The sequence below is a fragment of the Mercurialis annua genome, linkage group LG5, assembly GCF_937616625.2.
Source record: "Mercurialis annua linkage group LG5, ddMerAnnu1.2, whole genome shotgun sequence".
Taxonomy (NCBI): Eukaryota; Viridiplantae; Streptophyta; class Magnoliopsida; order Malpighiales; family Euphorbiaceae; genus Mercurialis; species Mercurialis annua.
Window position 1 is genome coordinate 51,909,130 of NC_065574.1, and position 9,183 is coordinate 51,918,312.

At 33.8% G+C, this 9,183-nt stretch overlaps 2 protein-coding genes across 3 annotated transcripts; both read left to right on the top strand.

Annotated features, from left to right (window-relative positions):
* Positions 1–371: 371 nt before the first annotated feature.
* On the top strand, positions 372–4,810 carry LOC126683143 (SEC12-like protein 2). Its single transcript, XM_050378978.2, has 10 exons — positions 372–720; positions 982–1,076; positions 1,373–1,523; positions 2,606–2,697; positions 2,799–2,898; positions 3,238–3,313; positions 3,437–3,557; positions 3,660–3,776; positions 3,883–3,947; positions 4,424–4,810. The coding sequence occupies exons 1-10, from the start codon at positions 499–501 to the stop codon at positions 4,516–4,518; spliced, it is 1,134 nt and encodes a 377-aa protein (XP_050234935.1). The 5' UTR covers positions 372–498; the 3' UTR covers positions 4,519–4,810.
* A 751-nt stretch (positions 4,811–5,561) lies between these two features.
* LOC126680005 (uncharacterized) lies at positions 5,562–8,536 on the top strand. 2 transcript variants are annotated; one of them, XM_050375031.2, is made up of 3 exons: positions 5,562–5,697; positions 6,670–7,026; positions 7,829–8,536. In XM_050375031.2, exons 2-3 carry the CDS (start codon positions 6,670–6,672, stop codon positions 8,405–8,407), a joined length of 936 nt encoding a protein of 311 aa, XP_050230988.1. In that variant the 5' UTR covers positions 5,562–5,697; the 3' UTR covers positions 8,408–8,536. The 2 variants fall into 2 exon arrangements, with proteins under 2 accessions (XP_050230988.1, XP_050230987.1); XM_050375030.2 differs by having other exon boundaries at positions 5,563–5,697; positions 6,660–7,026.
* The last annotated feature ends 647 nt before the right edge of the window (positions 8,537–9,183 follow it).

Consider the following 9,183-nt stretch of genomic DNA (forward strand, 5'->3'; position numbering starts at 1 on the left):
TGATAAGGTTATTTCGTTTATCTTAAGATGTGATTATTTTGGTCTATTTGCTTTTGGTCATCTCGATTCTGCCTTGAGCCTTGGGTTTTTTTTTGAGATTGTTCAATCTATCTTGTTATCAATTTGGTTTTGGTTAAACTTTTTTATTCAGTCAGCTCGGTTTCGGCTATTCCGTTGAACAATTAATTCAGTTAAAGGGTTGTTGGTTCAGTTTCGACCGGACCGATCGAATGCTCACCCTTAGCGAGTCGTTTTCAAAACTTTGAGGTATATTATTAAAACAAATTTATCATGAAGGGCTTATCAGTACCCGGCATAAACATTTGGGGCCAAGGTGAACGCTTTTCCTTTAAATTTTCTGGTACAGTTTCGAGGAAAACTTGAAACTTTGATACGTGAAAAGAACGCTGAACAAAAAAAAATACAATTTTTAAAACTTGGTTTGAATTGAAGAGTGGTATCTGAGAACAACGTTGACGCAGCAATAATAAATCAGAAATGTCTGAATCCTTGCAAAAATACGGAGTCCCGTTCTACTCTGCTGCTTGGTTTCCGTACAAGCAAGTCAGATCTAAACTCAAATCTCAGTCCGACGACGATCATCCCGATGAATACTACGTCGTTCTGGCCGGAGGTGGCGGCGAAGGCCGTAGCGGTATCCCAAACGCTGTCGTTCTTTCTCGATTTGATTTCGCCTCCAATTCATTGTCTTCTCAGCCGGTAATTGTTTCTCTCTTTTGATTATTGAATTTGTATTTAATTCAATTACAGTTACAATTAATGTTACTTTTAATTGCGCCTTTGCTTAATTTTTGGGTTTTTCATGAAGTAATGTAAAATAATGAATTAGTTAATTTTTTTTAAAATGTTTATTGTTTCAGCTGGATTTTGATAGATAATTAAGGGCTGATTGTTTAAACTGTTATAACTGAGCTGATATTGAGATGCATTTATGTGTGTTTTTTGTAAAATTTATCTCAGGAAGCTAAGTTTGGAATTGGTTCTGATTTGCCTTATAGAATGGCTGTTCATCCCGGCGGCGACGGAGTTATTTGTGCTTTGCCGAACAGCTGCCGGTATGTTACTTCGTTTCTTGTTTTCTTTGTCTTTTCAACTTGTGATGAGAAATTTGTAGCTTATTTATTTCATTTTGTTTAAATAAAGAAGTTTAGACTGAATTATCAATTACTATATACTAAAGCTAAAAACTTTTTTCGAAAGAAAATCATCTCGTGCAGTCCTACTCTATAACCGTAACTCTTTTGTTTTTCTGTTTGATGGATTAAGCTGGAGTTGTATCAATATGTGAATTATGAGCTGTTTATTGATGAATTATTAATTTGGTACTCAGCCTTTTGTTGTTTTTGTCTAGGTTTTATGAGTGGGACGAAGTCGAGGAAGATGAAGTGCACAAATTGGGAATAAAAGAGTCAGATAAGGTGCTGACTCAGTTAGAGGACGTTGGACAGCAATTAGCATTGGCCTTTAACAGTGACAGTTCTTTGCTTGCTGTTGGTGGAGAGGTAGAGACGGTTTTGCACGTATTTTTCTTAAATTTTGAGTGAAATTACTTTATGAACTAGAACTATTGCTGTGAACATTTATTTATGTTTGAATTACATTTAAGGTAACAATTATTAATGTTCATGGATGGTAAAAAACATGCAACTCGCATACACTCCATTTTTAGAGCTGTAACATGAGGAAGAAGATATTGTTTATAATTTCTTAACTTTGTTTAGCTGTAGAAGAACGTGTTCGTTTAAGTGTTTTTCTGGAAACATAATTAACACAAGGGATATAATCTAAGATTGTTGTTATGCAATACAAATAAATGGCCCTTGTCTGTAGCATTTCATCCAAATTGATATAAAACGAGTGCCAAACCACCTAGTTTCTACAAGAGCTGTGGCCCTTGATAAAAATGCTAATTGTAATCATTGAGCTTTCTGCTATGAGTAAAATTTAAAACAACTATTGATATGTAATTTTACTTGTTTTCTGGAGCTTTACTGTCATCTGTCTATAAAAAGAAAGGTGGGTGATTAAAGAGGGGTTGGCTATGGTTTAAAGGAATCCCCTCTCTGATGCTTTCTGGTATAAAATCCAATCGTTTTAATATCAAATTCACATGCGAGATGCACTTCATGCATGAATATATCGATGTTTCCTTGTGAAGTAAATTAGTTGAAAAAGGAAGGGCCAAACCTGAATCAATACTGTGAACCCTCAGCTGGAAAACAAGTAGCCTAGAGTGTGCATTGTGCCCTTTATTGTTAAATTCTCAGCTGAAAAGATAGATGAAAACGCAATGTCAAATTAACACTTTGTTTATCTTCAGTATGATGATGAACAAACAAGCAATTCATCTATCATTCATATAAACAAGCTTATGGCTTGCAAAATGCAAGTCCTTTCCACTTTCTATGGCAGATTGCATATTGGGAATTCACTTCCCAAATGAATTGTTAGATTAGCTGAATGCATCAGAGACTATCTACTTCATTTTCTGCCTTATTTTGAATTCAGCTGTGTTATATATGGCTTTTGTAAGCATAATTGTTGCTTTTTCACCTATATGATTCTCTGATTTGTTGCAGTACAGGATGGCAAATTAAGGGTTTTCAAGTGGCCAAGCATGGAAATTATTCTTAACGAGGCTGAAGCTCATACTTCTGTAAAGGACTTATGTTTCAGGTATTGCATTAGTGGGGAGTCTCTGGGCCTTGGGTTCTTGAGCCAGCATGTGTGAACAGTTTGTAAAGTACTTATGCTGATATAACGTAAATGTGTTTCAGCCTTGACGGGAAATTTCTTGCGACCTTGGGAGGTGGTGGTCCTGGTAGGATTTGGGATGTGACTTCTTCAACTGCAGTATCTTCCTTATCAAAGGAAAATGTAAGCTCTGAACTATAATTTCTTGAGCTTAAACTGTTCATGTCTCCGGTGGACTGCTTTGAAATTGGTTTCCTCTTATTACTGTGCAGTTATATTGGTCATTGTGATTTTCAATTTAAACCTGACTTAGAAACCAAGAAAATAGTTGCATTTCTAGCAGTTCAGTTATTAAGTTTATCATAAAATTATTCCTAGACACCGTATGGACATGGATTCATTCTGTTTTAGAAATTACTATTTACTGGTTTATTACTGCAAGAATGTTTAGCCTGTTATAATAAATAAGTATATATTTTCATTATAAAAGGGTCATGAGCTAGCTCTCTGTGTTGCCTCCAGGGAGAGCGATTTGCCTCTTGCAGATTTTCTCAAAGTAGCAGTCAGACTCAGGTTCTTTACATTGCTGCTATGACGGGTAAAAACTAATTGCTTTGTTTCTCATTCTTTTTTTTTGTTCTTTTGATGGCCAAGAAAGGGGTCCACCGTTTAACGTCACTATTTTACAAGCTAACCATCGTGCACACTTTTTTTTACATAGAAAAGGGTGGAAGTATTATAACTTGGGATGCAAGTTCATGGAAGAGAACTCGCTCAAAGCATGTAACTCGTGATGGCATTGCTTCTTTTGATGTCTCACCTGATGGAAAGTTCCTTGCAGTGTATTGATCTACCTTCTCTTCCTTTCAAGTGCTCAGAGTTCATTTAGCAAGCATGTTAACTTGAGTATTGAAGCTTTTCCTTTGTGATTGCTTGACATACAGGGGATTAAGTGAAGGAAATGTGCTCCTCATAAAATCAAGCAATATGCAGATTCAAACGGTGGTTAAGAAAGCGCATATTGGCATTGTAACATCGGTGGCATTCTCCCATGATTCAAGGTCGAAAGACTAACTTGTTTGCTAGATTCCTGCTTCATAGTTTAACCTATGCCCATTTCCTGTTAGAGTAATATTTAATGGTGAGACATTTAACAATTGAATGCAGGGCTTTGGTGTCTGCATCCATGGACTCAAGTGCAAGGGTGACTCTAGTTGAGGACAAGAAAACTGGTATGAACCTCGATGCTTAGTCTTACCTGACTGCGGAATCCTGCCTCCAACTATGGTTGGCTTGGCTGGAACTAGATGGCTACTAACATATGAAACGGACTCGATCAAATATCGGGCCCTCATTGAAACCTGTTAAAATGTGATTCAGTGCAACTAATGGTAACAGCCAAATGCTTAGCTGAACATGTGTTTTATAATAGGGGGAAGGTAGAAAACACCATTACAGTTCAAAATGTGTTGTTCTCTTCGAGTTCTCAAGAAACCATAAACTTTCAAATTATTTCATTTTGGTCATGAAACTTTAGTTTCATTTCAATATGGAAGATTTTTGTCACTTAACACGTAAATATTGAGTTGATCTTTGGCTGTTATTAGGGAGATCGGTCGGGGAAGCTAATATAGATTTGGGTAACTATTTTACCTTTAGTTCTGCTTCACTTGTCTAATGCCTCATTTGCTTTTCTCTTTCCGTGCAGGAGGATCAAGCTTGTGGTTGATAATTCTTGTAATTTTACTTGCAATCGCTGCATTTTTCATGATGAATGAAGGACTTCTTCCTACGTTTGGCTAAAATTCAATGGCGGAACTGAACCACTCATGCTAGAACTATTATTTTAACCTTTTGTCATGTCATGGAAGTAGAGATATGTAAATTATAAGTAAGAGCTTGTAAATGTGCAATCATGATTCATTTTTGAATGTAGTGTTGTGCCTGATGGAGATGAGGCACAACCTATGAAGGTCAATCTACAATTACAAGAAATAGCAGAATAGTTTCTTTGTATGTGGTTTGATGCATTCATGTATGGACTCTAGAGGTCTTACTCGGAAATTATAGGCGTGCTTATGCCTTTTTTTCTTAATTGTTTTAACTTTTTTTTACTTTAAAAAAGAATTATGTTGAGTCAGAAAATGATGTTCCCTATTCTTATTCATATTCATTTGTTATAATAACTGGTCCAAATGAACTCAGCAAGTCATTCTATTATAAAAGAAGGTTTGAAAGTATGACTCAGATTAGGAATCGATTGGACATAAATGAAGTAACAAATATTTTAAAAATGCAAACTAATAATTATAAGTGTTAACAGTTGATATATGTAAATCAAGGTATTTACACGTACATATTGTATACAGTTATTAAAATTTAAAACCGAGGTAGAAGCATGGTTGTCAAATCTGATCCGGTCATACAACTGGCGACAACGGAGAATTAAGGCTTAAAAATTTAGTCAAACCGGAATTAAACTGTGATATCAAAATAATATTATGTTATAGCTATAGAAAAGTACAATTCATCATCAATCATATATTTTAAACAGTTTTAATATTCAAAATTAATGTCAATTTACACAGATTTTAATTTTATGTGGCAATTTGCCTCCACAACTTATAAACAAATGTCAATTAGCATATATTTTATTTTTATGGTCAATTTCATTTTAAACATGGCTTGTTTAATCAATTTATCCCATTTTTACATCTCATTTTGCGCGTGTTGCTCACCTTTAATAATAATTATAATGTTAAAATGAGGGAAAATATTGATAAAAATAAAAAAATTATAAATAAATTGACCATAAAATTAAAATACGTGTTAACTGATCATTTTTTGTAAGTTGAGGGGCAAATTGGCATTTAAGTCTCTTTTTTTTTTGTTCATCTCTTAGACCTGAGATTGATAATTCGGAGGTTCCAAATTCAGTAGCTGATCTTATTGACTCTAATTTACGACATACCTTAGTCAAAGGTACGAATTTCATCTTTAATTTTCCTTTTATATGGGTTTACAAGGAATTTTAATTCAAATATGTTAGCAAAATTTATTTGTTTAAAACTATCTTTTATTTCGTTAATTATGAAAATTTGAATCATCAGTTTAATGATTATTAGATTTAATTCGTTTCAAATTATGGGTATTGATTTGAACACTATGTGTTTGATGTTATGTCCCAAAGAAATTTTCAGTTAACTCTGAGTTGATGTTATGCTACATGCGCATACATCCATAGGGAGCTGTTATGCCTGATTACCATTTTTTTTTAATTAGTTGATATTATTAACTGGTAGTACGGACACTTCATTCAATCAACGTGTCCTATTTCGGAAAAACGTTTTGGACACATTACGTTTTAATACGAAACTTCATTTTTTACATAGGAAACCTTAAAATAACAACGTTTCGCCGTGCCCGTGCCCAGTGTCCCGTGTCCCTGTATTCCGTGCTACCTAGTAATTAAGAGAGTGTGTCAATGTGCTAAGCAGTATGTCTTATAATTGAATGCCATAGACCACTTTAATCTACTATGCTGGTAATCTTAGTTTTCTACTATGATGTAAAATATCAGGCTTTTGCTTTAGCTACCTTTCGATTTTTTTAAAATTTTGTTGTCATCTATATTTATATATGACGTAGTGAACAAAATTTACGTAACAATTTATATTCATCAAAATTGGGCGTTGAAATGCCGTAAAATAAAACACTTTATAGATATGTTTGCAGAATGAATAATTTGTTTTACCGGTCATGCACGAAAATCACAAATGAAAATTTATTAATTTCCTTCACAACTTGAATCCTTTTATATCATTGGAGAGAATAGTTTTTAGGCTTTATTTTGTTTTTAACTCAAAATGGAAGAACCCGTAAAGAAGATATTTTCTTTATTATTTTATGAGTTATTCATGTTTATATCTTCGGTTTCTATGTAGTTGTAAATAGATGGCTACGTCAGTGGATGATGAAGTAGAAGTTACTACAACTGAAAGATATCTTCGATGGCCAAAAGCAATGGATGAACTTCTTCTTGAACTTTTGAAAGAAGAAAAAGTAAAAGGAAACAAGGATGAAAAACAATTCAACAAAGTAGCTTGGGGAAATGTTGTTGTTGCACTTAATGCGGAGTTTCAAAAGATCGGAAAGAAAATTGATAAAGCAAAAGTTGTCAATAGATTGAAGACTATAACAAGACTAATGAATTATGCAATTGAACTTTTGGACAAGCAAAGTGGATTTTGTTGGAATGATATCACCAAAAAAATTGAAGCCGTACCAAATGTTTGGGATAGTGTAATAAAGGTAATTACTCATATCAAGATTTTGCTTTGAATTATGAGGTTAAGTTATTTGGTGATACTTTGTGTTTTATGATTGAATATAAACTTGCTGAAATCGCTTTGAGTTTAAAACTATGACAGCAACATATGCTTAATGTTCTTGCTAAGTGGTGCCAACAAATACTTTTCATTTTCTGGTTTACTTTTACTTGTTTCCAATAGGAAAAGCTGTCTGATTGATGATAATACTAAAATCAGTTTTGTTTGATTTCCCCCTTCTGATTTTTCTATGACTGGTCGTGTTTCTCGGAAATCCAAACCGGTGAGGATAGTTTCTGTGAATGAATTTGTAGTAAATTGATTGGTTTGCTTATGTTAGTTTTAAATTCTTTCTATATTTTCAAACACATGGAAAGCCCTCTTTAGTTATCTGCTCACTTCTGTTCAAGGTAGTTCCTTTCTAATTATGTCTTTGTTGCCGTTCGCCAAGTTTAATGGCCGATCTAGATATGTTGCTTTTTTCCATGATTAGTGTATGAAATCGACGTGGATTAACTAATTTCTTTAGCTTTTGCAAAGTGAGTTGATTTTCAAATACAATGTTGTATGTTGGTATTTTCTTTCTCATGCCATGATAGTGGATCAAGTAGTTCCTAAAACATCGATTTTTTTTACATTTCATCGTAGAGTCTTTTGCTCATGCTTTCTTTTATTAAAATGACTTGTTGATATGCTGAATCTTCTCTTTTTGATCTCATTTTATAAACAATTTAATGCTTCAATGCTGCTTGCTTTATCTTTTATTCTATAAATATTTATTGCAGGTTAAAAGTGAATATTGTTTGGTACGAGATAAAGAACTCTATTTCTTGGATGCTGCCCGTGAGCTTTTTGAAAAGGATCGAGCAAATAGAAAAAGTGCTGCAACTGCGAAGGAAAAAGTGTGCAAGTGGCAAGCTGAACCAAAATCAAATGTTGAGGATATTGATGAGATGCAAATAAATGATGACATACTTTTAATTCAACAAGACTCTTTGAATCGATCTGTCCCAAAATCACCAACTCGTGATAGCAATTCATCGGCGAATCAACCATCAGAACAACCTTCTAAAGGGGTTAAACAAAGAAGAATCGCATCGGATATCATTGCTAATGAGCTTAGGGAGGTTGCATCTTCAATGAAGGAAATTGCTCGTGCCATAACAATTACTAGTCGAAGGATTTACACCGCAAATGAGATCACAACAGAGTTGAAAAAATTAAGATTGGGCAAATGGAAAGTAATGGAATGTCTTGATTTTTTGAAGGATAATGAGCATTTGGTTGAAAGATTTTTTGCCTGCGATGATGATATCAAACTTGCTTGGTTGAGGAAGAAGATGGAGCTTCATAACCTTAGTTGATGTTAACGATTAAAATTGAAAGGCTTAGTTAATATTACTCATCATTTTGTATATTCAGGTTATTACTAGTTATGAGTAATGGTGTACAAAAATATCAGTAATATTTTATTAGATATTTCTAAGCATTCATTTCTTTTGATGAAAAAAAAAAGCATTCATTTCTTAATGATTTTCATACTATAATTGAACCAAACAATGTCTAAGAGTATTTTATCCATTCATGAATATCTTTCTATAAATTTATATGGCATTACAATAAAAATGGTGCATATTAGGTTAAATATGGTAATTACCTTGCCCTTCATCAGAATTGTAGTGCTTATCATTCTCTGATTCCTTCATTTTCTAAGGCTGACTGGAAATTTTGTGGGGTCTGTCAAATGCTAATAAGATCAAAGTGTTTATTTGGCGGTGCACTCGTTAAATCTGGTTGCATCAGCTTTGCCTTTCATTCATTCCGGTTTCAACTACATTTGTTTTATATCTTGTTGATCCTTGAAATCATTGGATTCTTCAGGAGCTTCGATTACAATTTTCTATGATCTGCTTTAGAACATTTGGACTGTCTCATCATCGTACTTCATCGTACTTCCGTGGGGTGGTTTCAAGTCTTCGGCGACTTTCTATATGGATATTGTAGATTCCAGTATTATAGCTCTCACAGAATTTCAGGTCTCGGCGACTACAAGTTCCTTGAAGTTGCTACGAGCCCGAGTCTCCAAATCAGTTAACTTGGTATAGAATTACCTTTGTTTTATTGTTTCATATTTAAATGT

What these genes read in the sequence shown, in the direction of transcription:
- LOC126683143 (XM_050378978.2), top strand. Translation starts at nt 499, where the DNA reads ATGTCTGAATCCTTGCAAAAATACGGAGTCCCGTTCTACTCTGCTGCT. An exon ending in GCTTTGCCGAACAGCTGCCG is followed by an intron (nt 1,077 to 1,372) that starts GTATGTTACTTC and finishes GTTTTTGTCTAG; the next exon opens with GTTTTATGAGTGGGACGAAG. An exon ending in GCATTCTCCCATGATTCAAG is followed by an intron (nt 3,777 to 3,882) that starts GTCGAAAGACTA and finishes AATTGAATGCAG; the next exon opens with GGCTTTGGTGTCTGCATCCA.
- LOC126680005 (XM_050375031.2), top strand. Translation starts at nt 6,670, where the DNA reads ATGGCTACGTCAGTGGATGATGAAGTAGAAGTTACTACAACTGAAAGA. An exon ending in TTTGGGATAGTGTAATAAAG is followed by an intron (nt 7,027 to 7,828) that starts GTAATTACTCAT and finishes TATTTATTGCAG; the next exon opens with GTTAAAAGTGAATATTGTTT.